Raw genomic sequence first — 17373 nt, 5'->3', positions numbered from 1 at the left:
ATTTGACTCAATTAGCTTTGTTGAATGCATTTTAATTTTATTTGATTAAAAAAGCTTTGTTTTAATGTGTTTGACTTTGATTTGACTCAATTACCTTTGGTAAATGTGTTTAACTTTCATATGACTCAATTAGCATTGTGGAATGCAATTGACTTTCATTTTATTAAAAAAAGCATTGTTTGAATGTATTTGACTTTCATTTGATTCTAAAAGCTTTGTTGAAAGTGTTTGACTTTCATTTGATTCAATTAGCTTTGTTGAATGCATTTTACTTTCATTTGATTCAAAAAGCTTTGTTTGAGTGTGTTTAACTTACGTTTGACTCAATTAGCTTTGTTGAATGTGTTTGACTTTCATTTGAATCAATTAGCATTGTGAATGCAATTGACTTTCATTTGATTCAAAAAGCTTTGTTTGAATGTATTTGACTTTCATTTGATTCGAAAAGCTTTGTTCAAAGTGTTTGACTTTCATTTGATTCAAAAAGCTTTGTTTGAATGTATTTGACTTTCATTTGATTCTAAAAGCTTTGTTAAATGTGTTTGACTTTCATTTGACTTCATTAGCTTTGTTGAATACATTTGACTTTCATTTGATTCAAAAAGCTTTGTTTGAATGCGTTTGACTTTCATTTGACTCAATTAGCATTGTGGAATGCAATTGACTTTCATTGGATTCAAAAAACTTTGGTTGAATGTATTTAACTTTCATTTGATTCTAAAAGCTTTGTTTGAGTGTGTTTGACTTTCATTTGACTCAATTAGCTTTGTTGAATGTGTTTGACTTTCATTTGACTCAATTAGCATTGTGGAATGCAATTGACTTTCATTTGATTAAAAAAAGCATTGTTTGAATGTATTTGACTTTCATTTCATTCTAAAAGTTATGTTGAAAGTGTTTGACTTTCATTACACTCAATTAACTTTGTTGAATGCATTGACTTTCATTTGATTCTATAAGCATTGTTTGAATGTCTTTGACTTTCATTTGACTCAATTAGCATTGTGAAATGCATTTGACTTTCAATTGATTAAAAAATACATTTTTTGAATGTATTTGACTTTCATTTGATTCTAAAAGCTGTGTTGAAAGTGTTTGACTTTCATTTGACTCAATTAGCTTTGTTGAATGCATTTTAATTTCATTTGATTAAAAAAGCTTTGTTTAATTGTGTTTGACTTTTATTTGACTCAATTAGCTTTGGTAAATGTGTTTGACTTTGATTTGACTCAATTAGCATTGTGGAATGCAATTGACTTTCATTTGATTAAAAAAAGCATTGTTTGATTGTATTTGACTTTCATTTGATTCTAAAAGCTTTGTTGAAAGTGTTTGACTTTCATTTGACTCAATTAGCTTTGTTGAATACATTTTACTTTCATTTGATTTAAAAAGTTTGTTTGAGTGTGTTTAACTTTCGTTTGTCTCAATTAGCTTTGTTGAATGTGTTGTACTTTCATTTGACTCAATTAGCATTGAGGATGCAATTGACTTTCATTTGATTCAAAAAGCTTTGTTTGAATGTATTTGACTTTCATTTGATTCGAAAAGCTTTGTTCAAAGTGTTTGACTTTCATTTGATTCAAAAAGCTTTGTTTGAATGTATTTGACTTTCATTTGATTCTAAAAGCTTTGTTAAATGTGTTTGACTTTCATTTGACTTAATTAGCTTTGTTGAATACATTTGACTTTCATTTGATTCAAAAAACTTTGTTTGAATGCGTTTGACTTTCATTTGACTCAATTAGCATTATGGAATGCAATTGACTTTCATTTGATTCAAAAAACTTTGTTTGAATGTATTTGACTTTCATTTTATTCTAAAAGCTTTGTTTGAATGTGTTTGACTTTCATTCGACTCAATTAGCTTTGTTGAATGTGTTTAACTTTCATTTGACTCAATTAGCATTGTGGAATGCAATTGACTTTCATTTGATTCAAAAAGCTTTGTTTGAATGTATTTGACTTACATTTGATTCTAAAAGCTTTGTTGAAAATGTTTGACTTTCATTTGACTCAATTAGCTTTGTTGAATGCATTTGACTTTCATTTGATTCAAAGTGCTTTGTTTGAAAGTGTTTGACTTTCATTTGACTTAATTAGCTTTGTTGAATGTTTTTGACTTTCATTTGACTCAATTAGCATTGTGGAATGCAAGTGACTTTCATTTAATTCAAAAAGCTTTGTTTGAATGTATTTGACTTTCATTTGATTTTAAAAGCTTTGTTTTAATGTGTTTGACTTTCATTTATCTCAATTAGCTTTGTTGAATGTTTTTGACTTTCAATTGCTTCAATTTGCATTGTGGAATGCAATTGACTTTCATTTGATTCAAAAAGCTTTGTTTGAATGTATTTGACTCAATTAGCATTTTTAAATGCATTTAACTTTAATTTGATTCGAAAAGCTTTGTTTGAATGTGTTTGACTTTCATTTGACTCAATTAGCTTTGTTAAATGTATTTTACTTTCATTTGACTCAATTAGCATTGCAGAATGCAATTGACTTTCTGTTGATTCAAAAAGCTTTTTTTGAATGTATTTAACTTTCATTTGATTCTAAAAGCTTTGTTGAAAGTGTTTGACTTTCATTTGACTTAATTAGCATTGTGGAATGCAATTAAATTTCATTTGATTCAAGAAGCTTTGTTTGAATGTATTTCACTTTCATTTGATTCTAAAAGCTTTGTTGAAAGTGTTTGACTTTCATTTGACTCAATTAACTTTGTTGAATGCATTAACTTTCATTTGATTCTATAAGCTTTGTTTGAATGTGTTTGACTTTCATTTGACTCAATAAGCTTTGCTGAATGTGTTTGACTTTCATTTGGTTCAATTATCATTGTGGAATGCAATTGACTTTCATTTGATTCAAAATGCTTTGTTTGAATGTATTTGACTTTCATTTGATTCTAAAAGCTTTGTTGAAAGTGTTTGACTTTCATTTGACTCAATTATCTTTGTTGAATGAATTTGACTTTCATTTGATTCAAAAAGCTTTGTTTGAATGTGTATGACTTTCATTAGACTCAATTAGCTTTGTTGAATGTGTTTAACTTTCATATGCTTCAATTAGCATTGTGAAATGGAATTTACTTTCATTTGATTCAAAAAGCTTTGTTTGAATGTATTAGACTTTCATTTGATTCTAAAAGCTTTGTTGAAAGTGTTTGACTTTCATTTGACTTAATTAGCTTTGTTGAATGCATTTGACTTTCATTTGATTTAAAATGCTTTATTTGAATGTATTTGAATTTCATTAGACTCAATTAGCTTTGTTGAATGTGTTTGACTTTCATTTGACTCAATTAGCATTGTGGAATGCAATTGACTTTCATTTGATTCAAAAAACGTTTTTTGAATGTATTTGACTTTCATTTGATTCTAAAGGCTTTGTTGAATGCATTTGACTTTCATTTGATTTAAAAAGCTTTGTTTGTATGTGTTTGACTTTCATTTTACTCAATTAGCATTGTGGAATGCAATTGACTTTCATTTGATTCAAAAAGCTTTATTTGAATGTATTTGACTTTCATTTGATTCTAAAAGCTTTGTTGAATGTGTTTGACTTTCATTTGCTTCAATTTGCATTGTGGAATGCAATTGACTTTCATTTGATTCAAAAAGCTTTGTTTGAATGTATTTGACTCAATTATCTTTTTTAAATGCATTTGACTTTTATTTGATTCGAAAAGCTTTGTTTGAATGTGTTTGACTTTCATTTGAATCAACGGCTATTTCACCAAATGCCACTAACAAATTTAAAAATTCATCAAATGCCATCACACTTTTCAGAATTCACCAAATGCCACTCACAAATAGTAAAATTTCATGTCGTGCCATTAATGAGGTCTGGACGTTAATTGTCTGTTAATGCAAATTGACAATTATACCCTTATGTGGGGTTAATGGCGCGTTAATGGGCATTGACTCTCTGACTTCTTCAATTTCGATCAAAAAAAAAAACCTCCATCATTCTTCTTCTCTGTTCTTCGAACTTCCACCCTCATTCAAACTCTGAAATCCATAATCAAACTAGTAGATTTCGTTATCACTTGAACAATAACTCCTAAAAATCGAATCTTTTTATGCGATTTGAGTTGTGCGAACCAGTTGATCAGTACTGACAAGTAGGGGAGGAAGTAGAAGCAAAAAGCTCTTGAATTTGAGTTTGGGGTGTTCGACATAGCAATCAAGGTAATAATCGCTGTTTCGCTTTTCCATTCGCGTTTTGAATCTGGCAATTTTTGTGAAAACTGAGTTAGGGTTAGGGTTTTTCTGAAACAATCATGTTAAATGCGATTACTTGAATTGCATGTGTGAATTGATGCTAAATTTCATATTAAAATAGTTATTTGTTGGTATGGATTGGACATTTTTATGCTGTGTGATTGTGAGGTGTTTGAATTGTGGATTTCGCAATTTTGTGTACTGGTATGTTAGGGTGTGGTATGTGCTTGTTGATATGAATCATATGTGTTGATGTTCAGTATAGTAATGTCTCTGTATTTTGTTGTTTATAGGATGAGTAGATTGTGGCTTGATGTCCATTATAGAGATCAGGGGTTTGATGTATTGATTGATGATACAGACAGAACAAGTTTAATGGACTTGTTTGAGTTTATGTTTGAGGACTCTGTTAAGCAAAATGTGATACTTCCAAAGTACTTTAGTTTGTATGTATTTCCACCTAGAACTAATAGGAAATTGGAGTTGTGTTCTGATAAGGATATGCTGAAAATGTGGGAGTGGTTTGGACATAATGAAACTATAGTAATCTTTTTAGAGGAAAAAGAAAGTCCTAGTCAAGTGTTTAAGGATGCTGAGAGTAGCTGGCAGAAAAGGATTAAGGCCATGGCTGAGAAGGCTAGGTTAGAAGCTGAAAAGGCCCAGGCTGAGAGAGAGTTGGAGGAACTTGAAAGGTTTAAAGTTGCAGTTGAGGTTCCTGTAGCTAATGTGGATGGGGGTGAGGATGAGTATGTAAGAGTGTTTGAGACTCCATTAGCAGATGAGGTTTTCCCTGGGCAATCTCAGCCTGAGCCTGAGCAAAGTACTCAACCATCTACCCTAGTTAAACACTGTCAACCTCCTTCTCCTCTCAACCAACCCAAAAGCTCAGTTGTGAGGAAGAAAATGACCCCAAGGAAAAGGAAGAGAACACCCAAAAAAAAGCCACCACCTCAAACAACCTCACCAGCTCAACCAACATCACCAGCTCAGCCAACATCACCAACTCAACCAACATCACCAACACAAGCAGCCTCACCACACCAAACAACCCCAGCACCTCATTCAACACCACCACCACATTCACCTGAACCACCTCATTCACCTGGACCACAACCAAGATCACCACCTCACCAAGCAGAGTCACCTCCACCACAAACTGATGTGAATCAAACTGATGTGAATCAAACATCAGAAGCAGCTACTTCTATCCCTGGTAAACCCAAAAAAATTGGTAGATCAAGGCCACCAGGATTTAGAACAAAAAAGAGTTGTGGAAAAAAGGTTGCTGGGGGGAGTAATGTGGAAGGTGTGAGCTTAAGGAGATCTGAAAGACAGAAGAAGGCACCAATTGGGGTTGAAAGCAATGAGGATGAGAGCTCTGATGATGATGACATTGAGGATTCAGATTACATTCAATCTGGCAGTGAACAACTTGATGATGAATTGGATCTTGCTGACTTCAGAGAAGATGAGGAAGAAGTACAATGTTTGTATGATGACATCCCACCCAAAGAATTTGAAGATTACCTTGATGGAACCCAGGCAATGGATAAGACATACAAGAATGGGAAGGTTTGGAGAGATTGTGAATTTGGTAGTATTAAACTTGAGCCATGGTTGATTTTTGCAGATAAAGAGTCATTCACTGAAGTGTTTAAGGATTTTTGTGTGCAAGAAGGTTTTGGAGTATTTGTTGAGAAGAGTGACCCTACCAGGTTTATAGCAAGATGTGCTATAGATGGTTGCAACTGGAGAATTCATGCATCAACCATGGCTGACAAAATCAGTTGGGCAATCAAGACATTAACAGGGGAGCATGCAACTTGTGGCAGGCTTGAGATCAACCCTATAGTAAGTTGTGATTGGCTATGCAGACATCTGCAATCTGATATTCAAGCCAATCCTAACATTCCTGTTGAGTCTCTTCAAAAAATCTATATGGAAAGGTACAGAATTCAAGTTAAGAAAAGGGTTGTTTTAAAAGGTTAAAGCCATTGCCAAGGAGATGATACATGGTGGTTTTGGTGAAGCTTATAGTCTCCTACCTAGGTATGCTGAGATGCTGAAACAAACCAATCCAGGGAGTTATGCTCTAGTTACATGGACACAACTTTCTGCAAATGTCCAACCTAGGTTCAAGGCATGCTTTTTCTCTTTTGGGGCCCAAGTTAGAGGGTTTTTTGGTGGCTGCAGGCCATTTATAGGCATTGATGGGGCTCATCTAAGTGGATATTACAAAGGCATATTGTTATCTGCAGTAGGGATTGATGGGAACAATGAGATCTTTGTCATTGCTTATGGCATAGTGAGTACAGAGAGTGTTGATACTTGGGGTTATTTCATGAGGAATTTGAAATGTCTCTTTCAAAAGGAGGGATGTAACAAAGATGATTGGACATTTATTTCAGACAGGATGAAGGTAAAGGTTATATTTGTGTAAATACTTTGTTTCTTGGAGTGAATACATTCCAGCTTATTAACTTGTCATATGCATATGCAGGGAGTTGATGCAGCAATTAAGGAAGCATTCCCCAGAGCTAGTAGAAGAATCTGCTGTCAGCACTTGTACAGCAATTGCAAAACAAAAGGGTACAGTGGAACAGCTTTTCACAAGCTATTCTGGGTTGCTGCTGATGCTTATAACACATATGTGTTCAATAAAGCTATGGACAAGATATCTGCCTACAATCCAAAGGCTGTTGAGTACCTGAACAGCACAACTGAGGTTTGGTCAAGGCATCAATTTGACACAGCTCTCTGCTGTGATCATAACACAACCAATTTTGTAGAATCATTCAACTCATGCACCCAACCATACAGAGATCTACCAGTTTTGAAACTTCTTGAATGTTATCTACCCACTCAACTCCTTTGTTGTACCAGTTTGATTAAGCCATATTATCTGTGTTGATTTACTAATTTGTATTCTAATATGCAGCTATAAGGCATTGGTGTATGAAGAGGATGGCTCCGAGGTTTGATAAAGCAACATCCATGGGAGATGGAGAGCTCACTGACTATGCAACCAAGATCCTGCAAACAAGATCTGATGAGTCCAGGTTCTGCTATGCAACAGCATGTGGTGGTGATGAGTTTGAGGTGAGGGATCAACATGTCTACTTTCCTATCAAGCTAGGAGCTGGAACATGTGGATGTGGGAAGTGGCAGCATTCAGGGATCCCATGCAAGCATGTTCTAAGGGTGATTTACCACCAATGTTTTCAGGATCGGGATTCTAAGTTGGATCGGAAAGGCCTAGCAGGATCGGATCGTGGGATCGGATCGTAGGATCGCACGATCCTACCAATTTTCAATTCTAAGACATAGTAGATGTATAAAATTGTTGTGGGATCATATTTTATGTAAAAACAACACTAATAATGCTAATACTTAGTGATTTACTCATTGAAAAGGCGATACTTCATTAAAAAGCTAATTATAGCGAATATTTCGACATCTTTCTCAATAAATTTGTACATAAAAATCTTGAGAACAAGGCAATAGTTATGAGTTCAATACTTCAATGACAAAATAATACACATAATGACATAAAATAGTTTTAATTACAAAAATCTTAGTTTTAATTAAAGTATATTCATCAATCATCATATCCAAAACTCAAATTGCCATACTCAACATCATCACTTCTAACATTAGTTTCTCCTGTACTAGTTGGCTCATTTTCAAAGTTGTTGCCATCACCAAAATCGTCATCATCATTAAATTCATTTGAGCCCATATAAGTTGCTGCAATGTCATCATCATTGTCGGTCAAATTTGTTACTTCAACGATTTCATCTACACAATATGTGGCAAAAATAATTAAAAAGGTGAAATAGGAGAAGATAAGATTTTTATAAGTAATGAATATGAATGAAAAGGAAAATAAAAAGCTCACCATCATGGTCTTCATGATTTTCATCTCCATTTCTTGTAACTTCTCTAGCAATCCTCCTTGCTGCTCTATCAAGATTAGTGAACCATGCATCATTTGTTGGAAGAACAGGTTCTTCTTCCTCTGCTATCCACTCATCATCAGACGGCAACTCTTCCAAAACTATTGGTTCTGTGATTGACTTGCTTGCTCGTTTCTCATGCCTTCGCTTCAATTTCAAATTATACATCACAAAAACTAAATCGTTCATTTTTTGTTGATGTAATCGATTTCTTTTCTTTGTATGAACCTGTTTAAATTACATATAGAAAAAAAATTTAGAAGACATCAAATGACCCAAATTTGTATAATATAAAGTAAAAAAAAAAATTAGATAGTAGTTTTACCATTTCAAATGCACTCCAATTTCGTTCACAACCCGAGGAACTACAAGTGAGGCTTAAAATTCTTATGGCAAAGTTTGTAAGCTCTGGACATTCATCCCCATATGAATCCCACCAGTCAGCTTTATGAATTAAGGCACATTCAGAATAGTATGTTAGTATTCGATTTGTTGTAATAAAAAATAAGATGTAATTTTATACCCAAAATCCAAACCTGGAGTTTTTTTTGTTCTTGTCATCACAGCAGTAGGCAACCCAAAAAGCCCTCTGGCATTTTTAAAGGCATCCATTTGTAAATCAATCATCATTCTTTCGTCCGGATCAGAAACCATTCTTTGAAGACAATTATATAAGCCTATTTTAATGTCAGCATTGGCTTGAAAATCAGGCTTATATTGAAATTGTGGATTTAAAAAATAAGCTGCTGCATGGAGGGGCCTATGAAGTTGATCCTCCCAACGCTCATCAATGATATCCAAGATTGGTTTATAGCTACATTATAAGAAAAAGATTATACGCAAGTATATATCTATAATTATGTTCTAACAAGTAACAACATAAAACAAAATAAATTATATGCTTAACAGCTTACTTTCTTTCAACATTGTTAAAATTCTCCTTGATTTGGTTTTTAGCTTGGGCCATAGCTGCATAGATAAATCCCATAGCTGGGTTCTCATCGGAATCTACCATTCGTAAAACTTTTACAAGTGGCAATGCTGCTTTCAAACACATTATAACACTCTGCCAAAATCCCCTGGTATCCAAGATAATTCTTTGAACTTTTTTCCCTTCAACAGATTTAGAAAACTTACTTGATGTCCATTTATTAGATGAAAACAAAGCAAGTAATGATCCTTTATGCTCATTTAAGCACCTCAATGTCAGGTAAGATGTAGCAAATCGCGTGATACCAGGTCTAATAAGCTCTCTATCTTTGGTAAACTCTTTCATCCAAGTGAGGAGTATGGTTCTAGAGTATATGTAAGTTGTTATCTTCCTAGCCTTAGCGATGGTAGCACTATGGACCTTAATCTTCTTATCAAAATCCTCCAGCATTAGATCAATACAGTGAGCAGCACATGGCGTCCAAAATAATTTAGTCCTTTTCTCCATCAATTTTTCTCCAGCAGCTTTGTAGTTTGCAGCATTATCTGTGACAACTTGAACAACATTCTCTTCACCAACCTTTTCTACAACCGCATCCAACATTTCAAGAACTTTGTCAGCTGTTTTAGAGATCTCAGATGTATCAATTGAAGATAGGAACACAGACCCCTTAGGGCTATTCACTAAGAAATTACAAATGGAGCGTCTTTTTCTATCACTCCATCCATCTGACATAATGGTGCAACCTGTTTTTTTCCATTCTTCTTTGAACTCCTCAAGCATGGTCACTACATTTTTCACTTCTTTACTCAAAAATCTCACCCTTATTTCATGATAGCTTGGTGGTTTAAGTCCAATCCCATACTTTGCGATTTTTTCAACCATGATAGGAAATTCAGGATTGTTAACGGCATTGAATGGAATCGCACTAGTGTAAAAAAAACGAGCTATTTGTTGACAAACTTCTTCTCTTTCTTCCTTTTTATATTTCTGATTAAGTGTTGTTTGTACTCCAGGTTTGCTTCTACTCACAAAAGCATCCATTCCCCCCCTCTTGTTCAAATTATTACTTTGTTGATATTCATGATTATCATCATCCTCACCTATATCATTGAATTTTTTCTTTTTTCTACTAGATTGTTCTGCACTAGCTTGTAATAGGTCTCTAAATTTATGTTTCACATCATCCGGAACTTGCAAACATCTTTCAACATTACAACCAGTCCCAGCAAGGTGATGTTTAAGCCTATAAACACCACCAGCACGCACAACACCACAATAGTTACATCTTACTTTCTTAGTTTCACTATCTACCTCACTACCATGTTCCCAGCCTGGGTCAGTCCTACTACCAGGAAAATTTTTCCTTTTTTTTTTAACAGAGCTTGCTGAGGCTGACATAATTTGAAGTTCGAATGATCAATTTCAACAGAGTCGCATAAATAATACCTACCTACATATAGACAGGGAATTTCAATTTGAGGAAAAAAAATTGAGCACTTCAATCTTCAAATATCAATTTAAACTTAATAATATTTCTAGATTATCAACATAATTTACTAGTCCTAACATAAATTCTAAAAACTAAAGTTAAATTAACAAAATCTGAAGTCTAAACAAAATCCCAAAATTGAATAACAGTAGAAAACGAACAAAAACATGCAAATTTACCAAAACAATCCCTAAATTACTAAGCAAATAAAGAAAAATTGAAAATTTCATAATAAAAGAACATACCTTTGCAAGCTTGGAGCAAAAAAATGGAGTTTATGCATCATGCATGTGTCGATTTGCGTGAATAAGATAATGGTAAAATGGAGATTTGGAGTTGAATGAATTGAATCTTGAATGTCGGTGAAATGGATAGGAAAAAGTGATAAAAAGGGTTTTTTTTACGAATAAGATAACGATATCTTGGATCCCTAAGGCTAGAATATTAATGGGCCAGCCCATAATATGTTTGGCTGACTAAATTTTCACAAATTAAGCTTTAATGTAGGATCGTTGGATCGACATAGGATCGCGATCCCACCCGATCCTATACGATCCCAACGATCCTATGCCCGATTCTGTGCATGACCGATCTTAAGGACGATCCAAGTCGTTTGATGAGATTAGGATCGTAGGATCGTACGATCCTACGATCCGGATCGCGATCCTGATAACATTGTTTACCACCAAAGGCTACAACCTGAGGATTTTGTGTCTCCTTATTTCAAAGGGAGGGCATACAAAAGAACTTATGCTGAGCATATGCACCCAATGCCTGACCATACTCAATGGCCTTCATTCAACCTCCCTGACATACTACCACCACCAGTGAAAAGATTTGCAGGCAAACCAAAGAAGCAGAGAAAAAGGGGGGCAAATGAAGCAAGGAAAGGGAAGAGGCATAGTACAGCCAAGTGCAGTCTATGCAAAGAGTTGGGCCACAACAAGTTGACATGTGCAGCACAGACAAAGAATGCAGCAGCTGAAGCAACAACTGCAGCAAACAACAGCAATGCAGCAGCTGAAGCAACAACTACAGCAAACAACAACAATGCAGAGGCTGAAGCAACCACCTCAAAAACCAAGAAGAGATCGAAGAAAGCTGCTTAAACTCCAAAGCCTGCCCTTTTGTACGCACAGCATAGTTGTTAATGATATCCACATTTTTGAACATTAATATTACAATGTGTGATGTACCTAATTTTTCGCTTTTTTGGAAAAAATTCTGATTTATGTCAGCAAGGGGGTTTAATTTTTTGGATGAACATGATTGCAACATGAAGAATTATACTACAAATGTTCAAATTAACACTTTATTTAATTTCAGTATAAATACATTATTGTTCACTTCATCATTACAATCACAACTATTACAAACATAACAACTCCTACTTTCATAATAAAATTGAGCACTTTTTGCTGCTGCCTGACTTTCTTCTTCAATTGCTTCAATTCATCATGCAAATCGCTATGTCCCCATCCATCCCTAACATAACAACTTCCCCTACTTTGAGCTTCTTCCGGCTTGAGGAATTTACACCATTTGAAACTATTACATGAGTCACACTTGTAATAAAGCCTTTGAGGGTTTGATGTTGACTCCGAACTTCTAATTGCGTATTTCCGACCACAACCGCAAAACTTGTTTGGAACTCTTACATATGCATACTCGTGTGTGGAGGACGATGTGTTTGATTGCAAACTCATGATTATGCATGTAGAGGGATGCAATGTGTGTTCTTAGTCTCATATTTATACAAGAAAAGGGGTCCAACGGCTATTTTTCCCCAAAAAATTTTCAAAAATGTTCAAACAAACTAGCCGTTAGTACTAATTTGATTAGAGGGTTACTGTGAATAATTTACAAAAGTAATTGCATTTCATGAAAAGTATTAATTTCTCAGTGGCATTTTGTGAATTAAGAATCCTAGTAACGGACAGTTAACGTCCATACCTCATTAATGGCACGACATGACATTTTACTATTTGTGAGTGGCATTTGGTGAATTCTGAAAAGTGCGATGGCATTTGATGAATTTTTAAATTTGTCAGTGGCATTTGGTGAAATAGCCGTTGAATCAATTAGCTTTGTTGAATGTATTTTACTTTCATTTGACTCAATTAGCATTGTAGAATGCAATTGACTTTCATTTGATTTAAAATGCCTTTTTTGAATGTATTTAACTTTCATTTGATTCTAAAAGCTTTGTTGAAAGTGTTTGACTTTCATTTGACTCAATTAGCATTGTGGAATGCAATTAAATTTCATTTGATTCAAGAAGCTTTGTTTGAATGTATTTCACTTTCATTTGATTCTAAAAGCTTTGTTGAAAGTGTTTGACTTTCATTTGACTATTAGCTTTGTTCAATGCATTTGACTTTCATTTTATTCTAAAAGCATTGTTTGAATGTTTTTGACTTTCATTTGACTCAATTAGCTTTGTTGAATGTAAATTCATTTGCTTCAATTAGCATTGTGGAGTGCAATTGACTTTCATTTAATTCAAAATGCTTTATTTGAATGTATTTGACTTTCATTTGATTCTAAAAGCTTTGTTGAAAGTTTTTGACTTTCATTTGACTCAATTTGCTTTGTTGAATACATTTGACTTTCATTTGATTAAAAAAGCTTTCTTTGAATGTGTTTGACTTTCATTAGACTCAATTAGCTTTGTTGAATGTGTTTGACTTTCATTTGACTTAATTAGCATTGTAGAATGCAATTGACTTTCATTTGATTCAAAAAGCTTTGTTTAAATGTATTTGACTTTCATTTGAATCTAAAAGCTTTGTAGAAAGTGTTTGACTTTCATTTGACTCAATTAGCTTTGTTGAATGCATTTGATTTTCATTTGATTCAAAAAGCTTTGTTTGAATGTGTTTGACTTTCATTTGACTCAATTAGCTTTGTTGAATGTGTTTGACTTTCATTTGACTCAATTAACATTATGGAATGCAATTGACATTCATTTGATTCAAAAAGCTTTGTTTGAAAGTATTTGACTTTCATTTGATTCAAAAAGCTTTGTTTGAAAGTATTCAAACACATTCAACAAAGCTCATTGAGTCAAATGAAAGTCAAACACATTCAAAAAAGCTTTTTGAATCAACTGAAAGTCAAATGCATTGAACACAGCTAATTAAGTCAAATGAAAGTTAAACACATTAAAAAAAGCTAATTGAGTCAAATGAAAGTCAAACACATTCTAATAAAGCTTTTTGAATCAAAGGAAAGTCAAATGCATTCAACGAAGCTAATTGAGTCAAATGAAAGTCAAACACTTTCAACAAAGCTTTTAGAATCAAATGAAAGTCATATGCATTCCACAATGCTAATTGAGTCAAGTGAAAGTCAAACACATTCAACAAAGCTAATTGAGTCAAATGAAAGTCAAACAACATTCAAAAATTCTTTTTGAATCAAATGAAAGTCAAATGCATTCCATAAAGCTGATTGAGTCAATTGAAAGTCAAACACTTTCAACAAAACTTTTAGAATCAAATGAAAGTCAAATACATTCAAACAAAGCTTTTTAAATCAAATAAAAGTCAATTGCATTCCACAATGCTAATTGAGTCAAATGAAAGTCAAACACATTCAACAAAGCTAATTGAGTCAAATGAAAGTCAAACACATTCAAACAAAGCTTTTTGAATCAAATGAAAGTCAAATGCATTCCACAATTCTAATTGAGTCAAATGAAAGTCAAACACATTCAACAAATCTAATTGACTCTAATGAAAGTCAAACAACATTCAAAAATGCTTTTTGAATCAAATGAAAGTCAAATGCATTCAACAAAGCTAATTGAGTCAAATGAAAGTCAAACACATTCAACAAAGCTAATTGGGTCAAATGAAAGTCAAACAGATTCTAATAAAGCTTTTTGAATCAAATGAAACTCAAATGCATACAACGAAGCTAATTGAGTCAAATGAAAGTCAAACACATTCAACAAAGCTAATTGGGTCAAATGAAAGTCAAACACATTCTAATAAAGCTTTTTGAATCAAATGAAAGTCAAATGCATTCAACGAAGCTAATTGAGTCAAATGAAAGTCAAATACATTCAAACAAAGCTTTTTGTATCAAATGAAAGTCAATTGTATTCCACAATGCTAATTGAGTGAAATGAAAGTCAAACAAATTTAAACAAAGCTTTTTAAATCAAATGAAAGTCAAATGTAATCAACAAAGCTAATTGAGTCAAATGAAAGTCAAACACTTTCAACAAAGCTTTTAGAATCAAATGAAAGTCAAATACATTCAAACAAAGCTTTTTAAATCAAATGAAAGTCAATTTCATTCCACAATGCTAATTGAGTCAAATGAAAGTCAAACACATTCAACAAAGCTAATTGAGTCAAATGAAAGTCAAACACATTCAAACAAAGCTTTTTGAATTAAATGAAAGTCAAATGCATTCCACAATCCTAATTGAGTCAAAAGAAAGTCAAACACATTCAACAAATCTAATTGACTCAAATGAAAGTCAAACAACATTCTAAAATGCTTTTTGAATCAAATGAAAGTCAAATGCATTCAACAAAGCTAATTGAGTCAAATGAAAGTCAAACACATTCAACAAAGCTAATTGGGTCAAATGAAAGTCAAACACATTCTAATAAAGCTTTTTGAATCAAATGAAAGTCAAATGCATTCAACGAAGCTAATTGAGTCAAATGAAAGTCAAATACATTCAAACGAAGCTTTTTGTATCAAATGAAAGTTAATTGTATTCCACAATGCTAATTGAGTCAAATGAAAGTCAAACACATTTAAACAAAGCTTTTTAAATCAAATGAAAGTCAAATGCAATCAACAAAGCTAATTGAGTCAAATGAAAGTCAAACACTTTCAACAAAGCTTTTAGAATCAAATGAAAGTCAAATACATTCAAACAAAGCTTTTTAAATCAAATGAAAGTCAATTTAATTCCACAATGCTAATTGAGTCAAATGAAAGTCAAACACATTCAACAAAGCTAATTGAGTCAAATGAAAGTCAAACACATTCAAACAAAGCTTTTTAAATCAAATGAAAGTCAAACACATTCAACAAAGTTAATTGAGTCAAATGAAAGCTAAACACATTCAACAAAGCTAATTGAGTCAAATGAAAGTCAAACAACATTCAAAAATGCTTTTTGAATCAAATGAAAGTCAAATGCATTCAACAAAGCTAATTGAGTCAAATGAAAGTCAAACACATTCAACAAAGCTAATTGGGTAAAATGAAAGTCAAACACATTCCAATAAAGCCTTTTGAATTAAATGAAAGTCAAATTCATTCAACGAAGCTAATTGAGTCAAATGAAAGTCAAATACATTCAAACAAAGCTTTCTGTATCAAATGAATGTCAATTGTATTCCACAATGCTAATTGAGTCAAATGAAAGTCAAACACATTTAAACAAAGCTTTTTAAATCAAATGAAAGTCAAATGCAATCAACAAAGCTAATTGAGTCAAATGAAAGTCAAACACTGTCAACAAAGCTTTTAGAATCAAATGAAAGTCAAATACTTTCAAACAAAGCTTATTAAATCAAATGAAAGTCAATTTCATTCCACAATGCTAATTGAGTCAAATGAAAGTCAAACACATTCAACAAAGCTAATTGAGTCAAATGAAAGTCAAACACATTCAAACAAAGCTATTTGAATCAAATGAAAGTCAAATGCATTCCACAATGCTAATTGAGTCAAATGAAAGTCAAACACAATCAACAAAGCTAATTGAGTCAAATGAAAGTCAAACACATTCAAACAAAGCTTTTTGAATCAAATGAAAGTCATATGCATTCCACAATGCTAATTGAGTCAAATGAAAGTCAAACACATTCTACAAAGCTAATTGAGTCAAATGAAAGTAAAACACATTCAAAAATGCTTTTTGAATCAAATGAAAGTCAAATTCATTCAACAAAGCTAATTGAGTTAAATGAAAGTCAAACATATTCAACAAGGCTAACTGGGTCAAATGAATATCAAACACATTCTAATAAAGCTTTTTGAATCAAATCAAAGTCAAATGTATTCAACGAAGCTAATTGAGTCAAATGAAAGTCAAACACATTCAACAAAGCTAATTGGGTCAAATGAAAGTCAAACACATTCTAATAAAGATTTTTGAATCAAATGAAAGTCAAATGCATTCAAACAAAGCTTTTTGTATCAAATGAAAGTCAATTGTATTCCACAATGCTAATTGAGTCAAATGAAAGTCAAACACATTTAAACAAAGCTTTTTAAATCAAATGAAAGACAAATGCAATCAACAAAGCTAATAGAGTCAAATGAAAGTCAAACACTTTCAATAAAGCTTTTAGAATCAAATGAAAGTCAAATACATTCAAACAAAGCTTTTTAAATCAAATGAAAGTCAATTTCATTCCACAATCCTAATTGAGTCAAATTAAAGTCAAACACATTTAAACAAAGCTTTTTAAATCAAATGAAAGACAAATGCAATCAACAAAGCTAATAGAGTCAAATGAAAGTCAAACACTATCAATAAAGCTTTTAGAATCAAATGAAAGTCAAATACATTTAAACAAAGCTTTTTAAATCAAATGAAAGTCAATTTCATTCCACAATCCTAATTGAGTCAAATTAAAGTCAAACACATTCAACAAAGCTAATTGAGTCAAATGAAAGTCAAACACATTCAAACAAAGCTTTTTTAATCAAATGAAAGTAAAATGCATTCCACAATGTTAATTGAGTCAAATGAAAGTCAAACACATTCAACAAAGCTAATTGAGT

At 32.6% G+C, this 17373-nt stretch overlaps 2 protein-coding genes across 2 annotated transcripts; both read right to left on the bottom strand.

The window, feature by feature from the left end:
* Nucleotides 1-7753: 7753 nt before the first annotated feature.
* Nucleotides 7754-8445, bottom strand: LOC145600172 (uncharacterized). Its single transcript, XM_081656070.1, has 2 exons — nt 8128-8445; nt 7754-8027 (listed from the first exon to the last, which is right to left on the bottom strand). Exons 1-2 carry the CDS (start codon nt 8372-8374, stop codon nt 7828-7830), a joined length of 447 nt encoding a protein of 148 aa, XP_081512196.1. The 5' UTR covers nt 8375-8445; the 3' UTR covers nt 7754-7827.
* A 127-nt stretch (nt 8446-8572) lies between these two features.
* On the bottom strand, nt 8573-10517 carry LOC145600570 (uncharacterized). The gene is made up of 3 exons (XM_081656452.1): nt 9100-10517; nt 8750-8999; nt 8573-8629 (listed from the first exon to the last, which is right to left on the bottom strand). Exons 1-3 carry the CDS (start codon nt 10515-10517, stop codon nt 8573-8575), a joined length of 1725 nt encoding a protein of 574 aa, XP_081512578.1.
* Nucleotides 10518-17373: the final 6856 nt, after the last annotated feature.

The sequence above is a fragment of the Chenopodium album genome, chromosome 21 (assembly GCF_948465745.1).
Source record: "Chenopodium album chromosome 21, dcCheAlbu1.1, whole genome shotgun sequence".
NCBI lineage: Eukaryota > Viridiplantae > Streptophyta > Magnoliopsida > Caryophyllales > Amaranthaceae > Chenopodium > Chenopodium album.
This window is presented reverse-complemented; position numbering and strand designations above follow the sequence as displayed.

Bases quoted from the DNA above. Each gene is read 5' to 3' on its own strand.
- LOC145600172 (XM_081656070.1), bottom strand. From the start codon at position 8,374: ATGAACGATTTAGTTTTTGTGATGTATAATTTGAAATTGAAGCGAAGG. The intron at 8,028-8,127 runs GTGAGCTTTTTA...CATATTGTGTAG, and splicing joins AAATCATGAAGACCATGATG to ATGAAATCGTTGAAGTAACA.
- LOC145600570 (XM_081656452.1), bottom strand. From the start codon at position 10,517: ATGTCAGCCTCAGCAAGCTCTGTTAAAAAAAAAAGGAAAAATTTTCCT. The intron at 9,000-9,099 runs GTAAGCTGTTAA...CTTATAATGTAG, and splicing joins TTTAACAATGTTGAAAGAAA to CTATAAACCAATCTTGGATA. The intron at 8,630-8,749 runs GTGATGACAAGA...TAATTCATAAAG, and splicing joins TTTTTGGGTTGCCTACTGCT to CTGACTGGTGGGATTCATAT.